Genomic DNA, 15,006 nt, shown 5'->3' on the forward strand with positions numbered 1-15,006 from the left:
GCGCCCGGGGGCCGCACCGGCTTTATTAACGCCGCAGGTCGCGATGCGCGGCCCAGGCAGGGGCGCAGCGAGCAACAGGAGGCGGCGCGGACGCTCACTGCCCGCCGCTGCCGCCTCCGCCCGGCCCGGCCGCCGGCCCCGGGACTCCCCGGGGAGGGGAGGGGAGGCGGGGTGGGGGGGGCGCGCGGCTGAAGCAGCGGCGGCGGACGGGAGAGGAGGCGGCGGAAGGGCCGAGGAGGAGCGCGGCGGGGGCCGGCAGCGTGCGGTGAGGCTGGGCGGCGGTCCCCGTGATGCTGCTCCTGCCCCTGTGGGTAGTGGCAGCCGCGCTCCTGGGGCTCCGCGCCGCCGCCGGACGGCAGGTGAGTGAGGCAAGCGGGCAAGCGGGGCGGCAGCGGGGGTGGCGGGGTGGGGGACACACACGCACCGGGTCCTGCCCCACCTTCGCCTCCCCGCCGGTCCCTCTGCCAGCGGGCCCGGGAGGCTGCCGGAGCTGTCGCCGAACACCTTCCCTCGGTCCCCGGCCAGGGGAGCTGCGGCTGTCCCCGGAGCTCGGCTGGAAGAGCCGGGACACGGCGGCCCGCGGCTGGGGGTAGGCTCCCGTGGGCAGGGTCCCGAGGGTGGGTGTCTGTCCCTCTCTCCCTTTGCAGATCTCAGCGTCCGGCTTTCACCTCTCCGGCACCGAGCTCGGAGCTGCAGTTACCGGGCGTGCAGCATCCCCGCTGCCGGGTCTGGTCCCGTAGCCCCAGCCGCGCTGGTGCCACGGTGGTGATGAGCTGGCGTTGGCAGCCAGCTGCCGCCAGCGCTGTCCTTGCTGCCGCTTGGAAGGGTCAGTTCCCTTTCCAGCTCCTCAGCATGGAGACGAACCAGAAGTTGGTCCCCACGCGTGGCCCTGTGCTTCACGGCACCCATCACTCGGATGGCCTCTCTCTGGCCACTGAAGCTCCTTTCTGGTGCAAGAGATGTGTGGAACAGGGTGCTCAGAAGGAGGATCTCCCTGCAGCTCCCTTGCTGCTGGGCTTCACTCTGATAGTACAGGCGTGGGAGCAGCTGTTTGTTCACTTAGGGAAAAGTGCCACCCCCAGAAACCAAATACCAGAGATGTAAAGAATGGTGCAATACAGAACAAGTCATTTTCCAGCCTCCTGGAAGCTCACTACTGTCACACAGTGCACACTAATCCCCCCAGCAACTTCCTACATGTGTTTCTTTTCTCTCTCTTTTTTTCCAGGCTGACAAAGAACAGCAGATCCAAACAGGTAAGGGCTTTTTCAACTCTTACTGCTGCTGCCAAAATGGGGAATAGGAGAAGGAAAGTCCACAAAGTGGCTCATTTGCTGGCAGAATGATCTGTATGCAGGCCAGCCCTCCCTCCTGTACCCCCCCACCACACCAGTGCCACCCAGGAGCATTGTGATGTGGCATGACTTGAATTTGCAAGCCCTCTCTTTGTGCATTTCTACATCCCCCACGGGTTTGGGCTGCCCTGCTGAAAACAGAAAGCAAGAGGAGGTTAAAATTGCAGCATGCCCCTCTGAATGGGATGGCAAATCAAGCCTGGAATATGACAGCAAATCTGGGTCAGACACTTTGTCCTCAGTTCTGGATCGAGGAGGAAATGCTTCCCCTGAATGGGGCCTGAAATTGTGCCAGGGGAGGGTTAGGTTGGAGAGGAGGAACAATTCCTTTGCTGCAAGAGTGGTCAGGGATTGGAAGAGGCTGCCCAGGGAAGTGGTGGAATCTGTGGCCATGACACTTGGGGCCACGGTTTGGTGGCTGTGGTGGTGGTGGTGGGCTAATGGTTGGGTTGGCTGATCTTGGAGGTCTTTTCCAACCCAAACAATTCTGAGTTTCTACCCTGTTTGGCTGGGGCCTTCATCCCATTTTTCTTCTGTATTGGAGGGGGCTCAACCTTGTCTTTGAGCTGGAAAAACCACATCTAATGCCAAGGCCTCTTGCTGTGCCATGGATGGCACCTTGTGTGGCTGTGTGCCTCTTGATGAGTCTTAGGTGGTGCTCTTGGGGAGAGGAAAGTGCAGTGCAGCAAGGCTGGGGTCTGCTGGGCGAGGTGCTTGTGGTGCCCCTGGGTGCTTCATGGTGAAGCTGAAGCCTCTCCAACTCTTCTCTAAAGATAGGAAGCTTTGTTTGGTCAGCAGGATGTGAGCACAGTTTAGTTTCTAACATAAGTTAGTGCTCCATGGGATGGAAGAGGCTGTGGAGGGATCGCTGTGGGATAGAAAAAGTTATGGAGGGATCTCTGTGGGATGGAGGAGGTTGTGGAGGGATCTCTGTGGGATGGAGGAGGCTGAGGAGGGATCTCTGTGGGATGGAGGAGGCTGAGGAGGGATCTCTGTGGGATGGAAGAGGCTGAGGAGGGATCTCTGTGGAATGGAAGAAGCTGTGGAGGGATCTCTGTGAGATGGCAGAGGCTGTGGAGGGGTTTCTGTGGGACAGAAAAAGTTATGGAGGGATCTCTGTGGGATGCAGGAGGTTGTGGAGGGATCTCTGTGGGATGCAGGAGGTTATGGAAGGCTCTCCGTGGGATGTAGGAGGTTATGGAGGGATCTCTGTGGGATGGAAGAGGCTGTGGGAGCTGGTGTTCTCTCTCCCAGGGTGCTGGTGCAAGGCTGTGTGCTCTCACACACTCCTTAGCCAAGCTGGATGTGAGAGGAGCCTTTGCAGAGCTGGCTGTGGAGCATCTGCTCCTTGGGAGTGTGCCTGGGGGGAGCTTTCCAAGCAGAGAAGCAGCAGTGCTGGGACCAGACCCCCGGCAGTTCTATTTCCAGTTGCCCTCAGCCCTGCAGTTGTGAGGTTTTGGTGGGGGTTTTGAGCTGAGGCTGTGCACAGAGAAAAATTTCAAGCATTTTCTCTGAATTTTGGAGGTCTTGTCTCAGTTTCAGTCCTGGCAGCAGGTCCTCCTGGGCTTAGGTTGGTTTCCACTGCGCTGGGTGAATAATGGGAGCTGAGACAGCGAGGTGCATTTAAACCTCCCTGGCAAGCAGAGTCCTTTTCCAGTGGTATGCTGAGCCTGGGCTTTATTTCGGGTTGTTTCCAGGAGAAATATATTGTATTTGAATTTCAGAAACCATAAGCTATACAGGAATGTGTCTGCAAATCACAGGCTGCAGCAGGCAGGATGCCTTCAGCTGGGAAAGAACTTTGTGTCCTTCAGCTTTTTCCTTCCCTTCACGGCCCCAGAGCTGCTGTAGTCAGGAACATTTGAGGCACAGGAACTGCAAGAGGGATGCTGCTAGTATGGCAGAGGTGTGTGGGGGGGTGGGGATTGGGCACCTCACACAAAGCCCCCAGGACTGGATTGGTGTGGGACAGGTTCTGGTGGTACCTTGGTAGCTTTGGCAGCTGATTTCATCTTGCTTTCCCTTACCTGTGAAGGAGAAGGTGGGAGGTGAAGAGGATGTTGGCTGGTAGGTTTGTCCATTCACAGATCTGTGAGTCTGTGGTCCCAAGTCACAGAATCCCAGAATGCCAGGTTGGAAGGACACCCCCCCCCCGACCTGGGATCATCTGCTCCAACCTTTCTAGGTGATGGTGTGGTTGAACTGAGCTGGCCCAGCACCCTGCCAAGCTGAGGCTGAAAACTGTCCAGTGTAGGGGAACCTGTGAGCAGTGCAGGGCAATGTGCAGCTGGGCAGTGCAGGACCTTCTGGGGATGGAACTTGGTGCTGCTTGGTTGCCTGACAAATTTGGTGGCCTTTTATGATGTGAGCAGCAGGGTGAGGGAGGGGATTCTGTCCCTCTGCTTTGGTCTGCTGAGACCCCACTTGGAGGACTGCCTCCAGTTCTGGGGCCCCCAGCACAAGGACATGGAGCTGCTGGAGAGGGTCCAAAGGAAGCCACAAAGATTATGAGAGGGCTGGAGAACCTCCCCTGTGGGGACAGACTGAGAGCTGGGGCTGTTCAGTCTGGAGAAGAGAAGGCTCCAGGGAGACCTTAGAGCAGCCTTCCAGTACCTGAAGGGGCTCCAGGAGAGCTGGGGAGGGACTTTGGACAAGGGCTGGGAGTGACAGGAGGAGGGACAATGGCTTTGAGCTGGGAGAGGGGAGATTGAGAGTGGAGATGAGGGAAAACTTCTTGAGAGTGAGGGTGGGGAGACACTGGCACAGGTTGCCCAGGGAGGCTGTGGATGTCCCCTCTCTGGAGGTGTTCAAGACCAGGTTGGATGAGGTTTTGAGCAACCTGGGCTGGTGGGAGGTGTCCCTGCCCATGGCAGGGGGTGGCACTGGATGGTCTTGAAGGTCCTTTCCAACCCAACCCATTCTGTGATTCTGTGACTGGTGCCCAGTGAGGCAAGCTGATGGCTCACCTGGGGCTTCTCAGCACGAGCAGAGAGTATCTCAGAGGGCTTTGGGTCAGAACTGGGTGTCTGTTGGCTTCCCAAGGCCAGCAGTGAGTGGCTGTGGCTGGCAGAGATCGATGGTGTTTGTTGAGGGGCAATCCATATTGTCAGAGCAGGGACAGCTGCTGGGTGGGATTTGCCCTGCTCCTGATGGCTTTAAACTGCTCAGAGTTAAGCACTGCTCGCTGCTGTGAGCTGTGCTGTGAGCTGTGCTGCACAAAGGGTGGCTTGCTCAGAGCCTGGAGGTTCAGTGGCAGCAAAGCCTGGGCCAGGATGGCCTCCAAAAGGGCTGTCCTACTTTCAAGTCCCTATGAAGTGTCACTTTGCATCGGGGGTGTAGGTTTTGATTTCGCCCAGGGCTGGCTGCTGTCAGCAGCTAATCTTTTCTCCTAGCCTGGAAAGTCACTTAGGACAAATTAAACCACAGAGGGGTTAGGTTGGGTGTTTGTTTTTGATTTTTTGTTTTTTTGTTTTTTAATTTAGCTATCAGTGAGGAATGTATTAGAGATGGGGAGTTACCCAGGCTTAATTAACTGCCTTAATGAATAATGCACTGCAAGTGCCTGCAAGCTGTCAGGGGGGAATCATCCCCTTGTCACTCATGAAATAGTAAACCTGAAGCTACTGGCCTTTGAGGTGATGCTGTGCCTACTCCTGCCTCAGCCTCCCACAGCAGCACAGCTTCATTGCTGCTTGCTTCTACCTCTGGGATGTGTGACCTGCAGAGCAGCAGGGCCAAGCTGTCCCCCCAACTCCCCTCCCAACCCTTAGCTCAGATAAAAAAAACCCTTCATCTGCAGCTCAGCAGAGGCTGTCAAGAGACTACAACGAATTTCCTGAGCTGCCACTTCAGTTAACCAAAGCTGCTGCAAGGTTCTGAGCTTTGCTGCCTGGCTGGGTGGGTGAGGAGCAGACCAAGCCTAGGTGCACCTAGCTGCAGGAGGTAGCAGTGGAGGAGCAAGTGGCTGTGGCTGGTCCTAATTTAGGCCTGGCCAGGTTTTGTTTGGCTTAATTCAGGAGCTGCCTTTCAGTAGCTGAAGGCATCCCACAGGAAGGCTGCAGAGGGACTTTCCATCAGGGGGTCTAGAACTAGGACAAGAGGGAATGGTTTTAAGTGGAGGGAGAGTGGGTTTAGACTGGATCTTGGGAAGAAGTTCTTCAGTATGAGGGTGGTGAGACTCTGGAAGAGGTTGCCCATGCTGTGGACTGTGGATACCTCCTCCCTGGGGGTCTTTGAGGCCTCCAGCAACTGAGTCTATTTGCAAGGCAACCCTGCCCATGGCAGGGAGGTTGGAGTAGATGATCCCTAAAGTCCCTTTCAACCATTCTGTGATTCTTCTAATTACCTTAGGAGCAAATTCCAACTAATTATTGCAGTGCAGAGTGAGCAACCTGGGCTACTGGAAGGTGTGACAGGGGGGCTGGAACTGGAGGATCTTGAAGGTCCCTTTCAACCCAAGCCCTTCTATGAAGCTGGGCTTTACAAAATCTGAAGGGGGCTGAAAGAAAGCTGGGGAGGGACTTTTGAGGGTGTCAGAGAGTGATGGGACTAGGGGGAATGGAACAAAACTAGAAGTGGGGAGATTCAGATTGGCTGTTAGGAAGAAATTCTTCCCCATGAGGGTGGTGAGACACTGGCATAGGTTGCCCAGGGAGGTGGTGGAAGCCTCATCCCTGGAGGTTTTTGCAGCCAGGCTGGATGTGGCTGTGAGCAACCTGCTGTGGTGTGAGGTGTCCCTGCCCATGGCAGGGGGTTGGAGCTGGCTGAGCCTTGAGCTCCCTTCCAACCCTGACAACAGTTCTGCGATTCCATGATACCTAGAAAAACTAAATATTGATTTACGCAGAACCTGTGTATTTAGTAAAAAAGTCAAGAGCCAGTGGAGGAAGCTGAGCACCATGAGACACTGCACCAAGCTGCCCTGGGAGGAGGCTGAGGCCACATCCCTGCAGATATTCCAGGGCAAACTTGGTGGGGGCCTGAGCAACCTGATCTACTTGGAGGTGTCCCTGCTGACTGAGCAACCTGATCTAGTTGGAGGTGTGACTGCATGGAGGGGGTGGGCAAGATGCCCTCGGAGGGTCCCTTCCAGCCTGATCAATTCAGTGGCAGTTCACATCCAGCATCCTGAGTGCTCAGCAGTATGCTTCTATGCTTGTTTGCACCTTATCCTTGTTTCCCCTTTTGCACTCAATGGTAATGCCTTGACCTTTCCTACCCCATCCCTGGAAAGCCTTCCTAGGCACAGCCTAAACCCGCTGTGCCACGCTGCTTCTCTCGGCAGAGCTTGGGAGCAGCAGGGCCAAGCCCTACGGCTTCGTCATCCCCATCAGCACCGGCGCCGATGGCAGCTACGTTTCCAACGTCCTCTCCGCCAGCCGCCAGAGGAGGTCCCCCCGGGAGGCCTCCCACGGCCCCAGGCAGCTCTACTTCAACGTCACCGCCTTCGGCAGGCAGCTCCACCTCCGCCTGCAGCCCAACGCGCGCCTGCTGGCTCCCGGCGCCACCCTCGAGTGGTCCGAGGGCTCCCTGGGCGCCGCTGCCAACCGGAGTCAGGCCACGGCCGCCGCCCGCGGCTCCCGCAGGACAGAGCCCCTCTGGACCGACTGCGCCTACGTGGGAGACATCACCGACGTCCCCGGCGCCTCCGTGGCCATCAGCAATTGTGATGGGCTGGTAAGGCTTCTGCCAGTGGCACTGCTGATGGCTGCTTTGGCCACCAGCTGGCTGCTTTGGCACGTGGTGTTCGTGTCTGCTCTGGCCATCAAATGTCTGCTTTGGCCACCAAGTCTCTGGTTTGACCCCTGGCATTGATGTCTGGTTTGGCCACCAAATGTCTGGTTTGACCCATGACATTGATGAAGTCTGGTTTGGCCACCAAGTGTCTGGTTTGACCCATGACATTGATGAAGTCTGGTTTGGCCACCAAGTGTCTGGTTTGACCCATGACATTGATGAAGTCTGGTTTGGCCACCAAGTGTCTGGTTTGACCCATGACATTGATGAAGTCTGGTTTGGCCACCAAATGTCTGGTTTGACCCATGACATTGATGAAGTCTGGTTTAACCACCAAGTGTCTGGTTTGACCCATGACATTGATGAAGTCTGGTTTAACCACCAAATGTCATTGATGAAGTCTGGTTTGGCCCATGGCATTGGGGATGTCTGGTTAGACCCATGGCATTGATGAAGTCTGGTTTGGCCACCAAGTGTCTGGTTTGGCCACCAAATGTCTGGTTTGACCCATGGCATTGATGAAGTCTGGTTTGGCCCATGGCATTGGGGATGTCTGGTTAGACCCATGGCATTGATGAAGTCTGGTTTGGCCACCAAGTGTCTGGTTTGGCCATCAAATGTCTGGTTTGACCCATGACATTGATGTCTGGTTTGGCCCCGGCATTGATGATACCTGGTTTGGCCTATGGCATTGATGTCTGGTTTGGCCACTGGTGTCTGGTTTGCCACGTGCCACTGGTGTGTGGTTGGAGGCCTCCAAGCTGCCCTTGGGTGCTGTTTCAACTGCACACATTGCTCCTGGTGTCTTTTAAAGACTTAAAAGTGCTTCTTAAATCCCTTGGAAAAAATCCTAGAACCAGGGAATGATTTGGGCTGGCAAAGCTCTCTGAGATCATCCAGTCCAACCATCAACCCAGCACCACCGTGGCCACCAAACCACAGCCTCAGGTGCCATCTCCACAGGTTTCTTGCACACCTCCTCGGGTACATATTCAGAGTCCTGCAGAATCCCAGCATGGTGGGGTTGGAAGGAACCTCTGGAGATCATCTGGTCCCGACTAGGTCATCTGGTCTAGGGGTCACCTAGAGCAGGTTGCCCAGGGTGGCATCCAGAGGCAGTCCTGCTGCTTTCTTCAGGGATGATCTCTTTGAGTTTGATGAGCAAAGGCCTTCGTGTCACTGCTGTGAGAGACAGAAATCAAACCTGGGTTCTGTTTCCTGGGGATGAGAAGACTCCAGGGAGACCTTAGAGCAGCCTTCCAGTACCTGAAGGGGGCTCCAGGAGAGCTGAGGAGGGACTTTGGACAAGGGCTGGGAGTGACAGGACAAAGGAAAATGGCTTTGAGCTGGGAGAAGGGAGATTGAGACTGGAGGTGAGGAAGAAATCCTTGCCAGTGAGGGTGGGGAGGCTCTGGAACAAGTTGCCCAGGGAGGCTGTGGCTCTCCCCTCCCTGGAGGTGTTCAGGGCCAGGTTGGATGAGACCTTGAGCAAGCTGGGTTGGTGGGAGGTGTCCCTAGGGGCCCATGGCAGGGGGTTGGAACTGGCTGATCTTGAAGGTCCCTTCCAACCCAACTCATTCCATGAGTCTCCCTGGATGGACAGAGCTTCAGGTGTGCTCCTTGCAGTGAGGGAGACCTTTGGGTGAGAGCTGTCTGTGGGCAGCTGTCCTGAATGAAGTTCTGTGAAGTGAGGCAGCAGATGAAGGCAAAGCAATTGGATTGTAACTGCAATGAGCTTAAGGAGTGCAGCAGCTTCAGCATGTGCGGCCATGTGGCTGCCAGGCTGCTCCTGCTGTGCTGGCACTGAACTGCAGTGAAGCAATTGCTGCCTTCACCAGCAGCAGAAGGCAGCAGATGCCAAAGGGGTCCTGAGTGGGGAGCAGGAGGTGCCTGGGTTGTGTGGCTTATTGCCCCTCTTTTCTCACAGCAGGAGAAGCCCTTCAGGTGCTTTCCATGGTTTTACAGAGCCTGGCCCAGCAGGGCCTGTGCTCTTAGTTTGAGCAGGAGAGTGAGGGAATGCTCCTGAGTCACTCTTGTCTGGATTCACCTCAACCCAAGCTGTCTCCTCTAGTCTTTGAGGGGCATCTTCAAGGCCCTGAACCATTGTGGCAGGGTTGGGATCCACCTTTTGGAGCACTGTGCCTTGCTTGCCTGATGTTGCTCTTGCAACAGCCTAAGTGAGTGTGAGATGAAGGATGCTGAGGGGATTCCAAACTCGTTTAGCTTTTCCTCCTGCCAGCTCCAAGGCAGAGGTGACCTGAACTGAGCATTTCTGGTGTCTCTCTTGCTGTGCTCTGCATCTCTCCATCAACCATGCTAGAATCACACAATGCATCAGGTTGGAGGGGACCCTTGAAGCTCATCTTCTCCAACCCCCCTGCACTCAGCAGAGGGACACCTCCAGCTAGAGCAGGCTGCCCAGGGACACATCAAGTTTGACCTTCATGTCTCCAGGGATGGGGTCTCAACCACATCCCTGGGCAACCTGTTTCAGTGTTCCCCCACTCTCATTGTGGAGAACTTCCTCCTGGTGTCCAACCTAGATCCACCCTGAAGAACTTCCTCCTAATGATGTCCAACCTAGATCTACCCTGAAGAACTTTCTCCTGATGATGTCCAACCTAGATCCACCCTGAAGAACTTTCTCCTGATGATGTCCAACCTAGATCCACCCTGAAGAACATTCTCCTGATGATGTCCAACCTAGATCCACCCTGAAGAACTTTCTCCTGATGATGTCCAACCTAGATCCACCCTGAAGAACTTCTTCCTGATGATGTCCAACCTAGATCCACCCTGAAGAACTTCCTCCTGATGATGTCCAACCTAGATCTACCCTGAAGAACTTCCTCCTGGTGATGTCCAACCTACATCTACCCTGAAGAACTTTCTCCTGATGATGTCCAACCTAGATCCACCCTGAAGAACTTCCTCCTGATGATGTCCAACCTAGATCCACCCTGAAGAACTTCCTCCTGATGATGTCCAACCTAGATCCACCCTGAAGAACTTCCTCCTGATGATGTCCAACCTAGATCCACCCTGAAGAACTTCCTCCTGATGATGTCCAACCTAGATCCACCCTGAAGAACTTCCTCCTGATGATGTCCAACCTAGATCCACCCTGAAGAACTTCCTCCTGATGATGTCCAACCTAGATCCACCCTGAAGAACTTCCTCCTGATGATGTCCAACCTAGATCCACCCTGAAGAACTTCCTCCTGATGATGTCCAACCTAGATCCACCCTGAAGAACTTCCTCCTGATGATGTCCAACCTAGATCCACCCTGAAGAACTTCCTCCTGATGATGTCCAACCTAGATCCACCCTGAAGAACTTTCTCCTGATGATGTCCAACCTAGATCCACCCTGAAGAACTTCCTCCTGATGATGTCCAACCTAGATCCACCCTGAAGAACTTCCTCCTGATGATGTCCAACCTACATCTACCCTGAAGAACTTTCTCCTGATGATGTCCAACCTAGATCCACCCTGAAGAACTTCCTCCTGATGATGTCCAACCTACATCTACCCTGAAGAACTTTCTCCTGATGATGTCCAACCTACATCTACCCTGAAGAACTTCCTCCTGATGATGTCCAACCTACATCTACCCTGAAGAACTTCCTCCTGATGATGTCCAACCTACATCTACCCTGACCATTTGGTCCTTGGTGTATCCTAATGATGGGCAGAGTGAGATAGCGTGGCTCAACAGAAACTGGAGCAAGAGTGAGAAATCCCAGGGCCATGTGTCTGTTGGGAGGATTTCTTCTTTGACTTCAAAGGGATTTAGACCCTCTCCAGTGTCTCCAGAAAGCAAAAAGAATCCCCATGGTGGCAATTCACTCCCTAAAGCTTCTAAAAGAGGGTTGAGAAGGAAGAGGAACAAAAAAAGAGCATTTAGCAAAAAAGCCTCAACAGTTTCATTTTTAATCCTGATTTTGTAAGACAGGTAGTGGAGCAAAACGGTTCCAAGGTGTACTTGGGGATGGCTGAATTCCAGCTGGTTTGGGGTTTCTCTGTTGGGTGTGTGGTTGTGGTGAGAGTGAGACTGGAGATTGGGAAGGAATTCTTGGCAGTGAGGGTGGGGAGGCACTGGCACAGGTTGCCCAGGGAGGTTTTAGATGTGCCCTGCCTAGAGGTGTTCAGGGCCAGGTTGGATGAAGCCTTGAGCAAGCTGGGCTGGTGGGAGGTGTCCCTGCCCATGGCAGGGGGTTGGAACTGGCTGAGCTTGGAGGTCCCTTCCAAGCCAACCCATTGTAGGATCAGAACAGCAGTCTGCAGTCAAGCACTGGAGCTGCTGCTGAGGGCCTGGTTGTAGCACATGGGAAGCTCTCTAGGAGGTTAATCCCAGCCTCCTAAATCAGAATGATGTCCACCTGGCAGGCAGCAGTGGCTCAGACTCATTTAGCATTCCTGAATTTGTCTTCCCCTGCCCTGCTGTGTGTTTCCCACAGGAATTCCAGCCTCCCAGTGAACTCCCTTAACCCCTTGTGCCTGCTCCTGCCACTTGCACTCTGCTGTTCTTGGCAGCTCCTGGGACTTATTAACTGGGTTTGATGGGCTGCAGCTGCCTTGTTTGGATGGACAGAGCCCATCTGGGAGCCTCAGCCTGTCCTCCCCCTTTGACTGAGCAGCCTCTGGTCACTCTCAGGCTGGGCTTGGACTTCATCCCTGTCACCTCTCTGGGACAGAGCACTTCCTGCAGCTGTCCTAATCCATAGCAAAGAGGTTTCTCAAAGTTCAGAAGCTCCAGAAGTTGTTAGAATGCAGTGGCATCCTGCCACCACCTCTTCAGGACTTCAGGCTCCTCCTGTAGAAGGAGCATGGTGAGGGGAGGAGGTGGTGACTAAAGTGTCAGTGTGGTGTAAGATAATAGAATGGAGAAACTCTTTGCCTGGTTGGCTTCTCCTTGAAGGAGTCACTCAGAGCAAGCAGATGCTCCATCCTTGCTTTGTGTGGTGCAGTCAGAGCTCCTGCAGAGGGCTGCTCAAGCTCTGTTTGACTTCTTTGTTTCAGGAAGTTCTTCTAACACGCCCAGAGCTGGGCTCGTGATGGATGTGCCTCGTTGCTGGCCCTTGTGTCTCCTTCTCTCCTCCTGCCTTGCCTCTCTCCCATTCTCACCCTTTCCCCTACCAGCCCTCCCTTTTCTTCCACAGCTCTCTTCCAGACTCATTGTTGTGAAGTTTTCTGTGTCACAGTAAAATGCCAAAGAGGTTGTGGCTGCATCAGCTGCTTGGGGAACATTTCATAGATTCATGGATGCACAGAAAGGGTTGGGTTGGAAGAGACCCCCAAGATCATTCAGCTCCAACCCCCTGCCATGGGCAGGGACACCTCCCACCAGCCCAGGTTGCTCAGAGCCTCATCCAGCCTGGCCTTGAGCACCTCCAGGGAGGGGACATCCACAACCTCCCTGGGCAACCTGTGCCAGTGTCTCCCCACCCTCACTGGCCAGCATTTCTTCTTAATCACAGAATCAGCCTGGTTGGAAGAGATCTCCAAGATCCCTATCTAACCAACCCTATCTAATCAACTCATCTCCAGCCTCAATCTGCCCTCTCCCAGCTCCAAGCCATTGTCCCTCCTCTTGTCACTGCATGTCCTTTTTATTTGCAGAAGTTGATATGAGCCTTGTAGAAGATCTGAGCCCTTCCAAGTCCCAGCTCAAGTCCCAGCTCAATTCTTGTCTCTCCCTGCCTCCTGCCCTGTTCCTCAGGGACCCTCATCCTATGAGCAAAGTAAGATTAAACCGAGTTAAACCAGAAGCCCTTTCTCAAAGGTGCAGGGAGAGCCTCTTGGCTTCAGCAGGTGCTCACACCAACCTCTGGCTTGCCTGGGCAGGGGTGGGGAATGGGGAGAACCTCCTTGCTCTCTGCTTAGGGTATGGAGTAGGAAGTAGTACAAAGGGTTGGTGCTCAAAGTTTCCACTTGGTTCTCCACTTGATGTTTGCAAGGTTGGTTGGATCTCTTCTGAAGTGCTGATTTTCCTATGGGCTGCACCTCCCTCTCCCCTTGTTCCAAGGACTGCGTGGTCATAGGAAAAAGTGAAGAGCTGTGCAGCAGAGCTGCCCTGGGCTGAGTGGAGAGACCAAACTGGGCCAAGAGAAGAAGGAGCCACACAAATTCCTTTCATAGCATGGAAATATCCAAGCAGTTTGGGTAAGAGGTTTTCCAGGTGGAAAAAAGATGATTTTTTTTTTTTTTTTTGAATGGAGCACATCAGCAAAAAAGGGCTGGTGGGGCTCCCTGACCTGAAGAGATCCCTCCTGCAGGAGCTGTTCTCCTCCTGCCTGGGCAGGAATGCAGCAGCCCTGCCTGCTGCTGCTGCTGCTTCCCCTTTGCAGAAGGTGCTGAGAAGAGCCCTGGGTAAGGAAAAACTGGGGGTGAGCTTTGATTTGGTTGACTAAATAAGGTGAAGGACCTCACACACCAGCACACCATGGGCCTTGCCTCTCTGACTGTTGAGGGACCATGGCAAAGAGGGCATCAGCAGAGGGGCTGGAACCATAGAATCCTAGAACGGTGGAGGGTTGGAAGGGACCTCTGAAGATCATCTGGTCCAGCCCCCCTGCCAGATCAGGTCACATAGGAACACAGCCAGATGGATCTTGAAAGTCTCCAGAGAGAAGGAGACTCCACAACCCCTCTGGGCAGCCTGTTCCAGGGCTCCAGCACCCTCAGAGCAAGGAAATTGCTCCTCATGTTGAGAATGAACTTCTCTGGGTTCCAGTTTGTGTCCATTGCCCCTTGTCCTGTCACAGGACACCACTGCAAAGAGCCTGGCCCCTGCTTCTTGCCCCCCACCGTGCGGAGATTTATAAGCATTCCTAAGATCCCCTCTCAGCCTTCTCTTCTCCAGACTGAAAGAGATCTCTTGGCCCTTGGAGTATGACTCAGGACCAAGAAGATCCCTTCTGAGAAAAGGACTCAAGGTCAATTTGGAGACTTTTTTTTCTCCTTCTCTCTGGGAGCCTTCCCCAGGTGTGATCCACAACCTCCCTGGGCAACCTGTTCCAGTGTCTTCCCACCCTCACCCTAAAGAATTTCTTCCTAATCTCCACTCTAAATCTCCCTTTTTCCAGCCCAAAGCCATTGCTCCTGGTCCAAATTGTCCAGGGAGGTTGTGGCTGTCCCCTCCCTGGAGGTGTTCAAGGCCAGGCTGGATGAAGCCTTGAGCAAGCTGGGCTGATGGGAAGTGTCCCTGCCTCTGGAACTGGATGATCTTGAAGGTCCCTCCCAACCCAAACCCTTCTAGGATTCTATGATACTAGAAAAGAAAACATCCCTGGAGGTCTTTAAGAAAAGCTTGGATGTGGCTCTTGGTGATGCCAAGATCACGAAGATCTTGATGATGGTTTAGTTGATGTCATGATGCTAAGGTCATAGGATGGACTTGATGATCTCAGAGGTCTTTTCCAGCTTCAATAATTCAGTGATTTAAACTCCAAACCTACTGAACCATTCTGGGGGAGGTGTGTGTGTGTGTGCTTTAACTTGCCCTTAAATCCCTTCCCCACCCTGCTCCAGTGATTCCCTGGTGCCTGCTCTCTTCTAGGTGCCCACTCTGGTGGCTGAGGGTGCCTGTGTGGGCACCTGAGGCTGTATTTGAAGATGGGAATGGTTCCTAAGGAGAATTCTTTTGCTCCTGTGGAGGGTGGTGCAGCAGCCACACTTCCAAATAGCATTTCTTGGTTGGTTGGTTGTTTTTATTTCCCTCTCTCTATGGGGTATTTTCCAAGTGTGTCCTCTTGTGGTGCATTTTAAGGAAAGGAAGCCTGTGTCAAGGAGGATGTTTTAGGTCCACACATCCCCTGGCAGAGGGTGTTGGGTGTCTTAGAAAGCACTTAAGAGATGGCTGTGTTCACACCTCCCTTCTTGACTCACCCTTCATGCCACTGCTGGAGTAGC

The 15,006-nt window shown here is 54.0% G+C and overlaps 1 protein-coding gene across 1 annotated transcript in view; it reads left to right on the forward strand.

Moving 5' to 3' along the window:
• The first annotated feature begins 290 nt into the window (after positions 1 to 290).
• ADAMTS3 (ADAM metallopeptidase with thrombospondin type 1 motif 3) overlaps positions 291 to 15,006 on the forward strand; it is a 68,222-nt gene continuing 53,506 nt past the window's right edge. The window contains exons 1-3 of the mRNA XM_054392284.1: positions 291 to 359; positions 1,229 to 1,256; positions 6,640 to 7,031. Coding sequence (XP_054248259.1) covers positions 291 to 359; positions 1,229 to 1,256; positions 6,640 to 7,031 — 489 coding nt within the window. The remainder of the gene's footprint in view (positions 360 to 1,228; positions 1,257 to 6,639; positions 7,032 to 15,006) is intronic.

This window comes from Indicator indicator, chromosome 25 (genome assembly GCF_027791375.1).
Source record: "Indicator indicator isolate 239-I01 chromosome 25, UM_Iind_1.1, whole genome shotgun sequence".
Lineage (NCBI taxonomy): Eukaryota > Metazoa > Chordata > Aves > Piciformes > Indicatoridae > Indicator > Indicator indicator.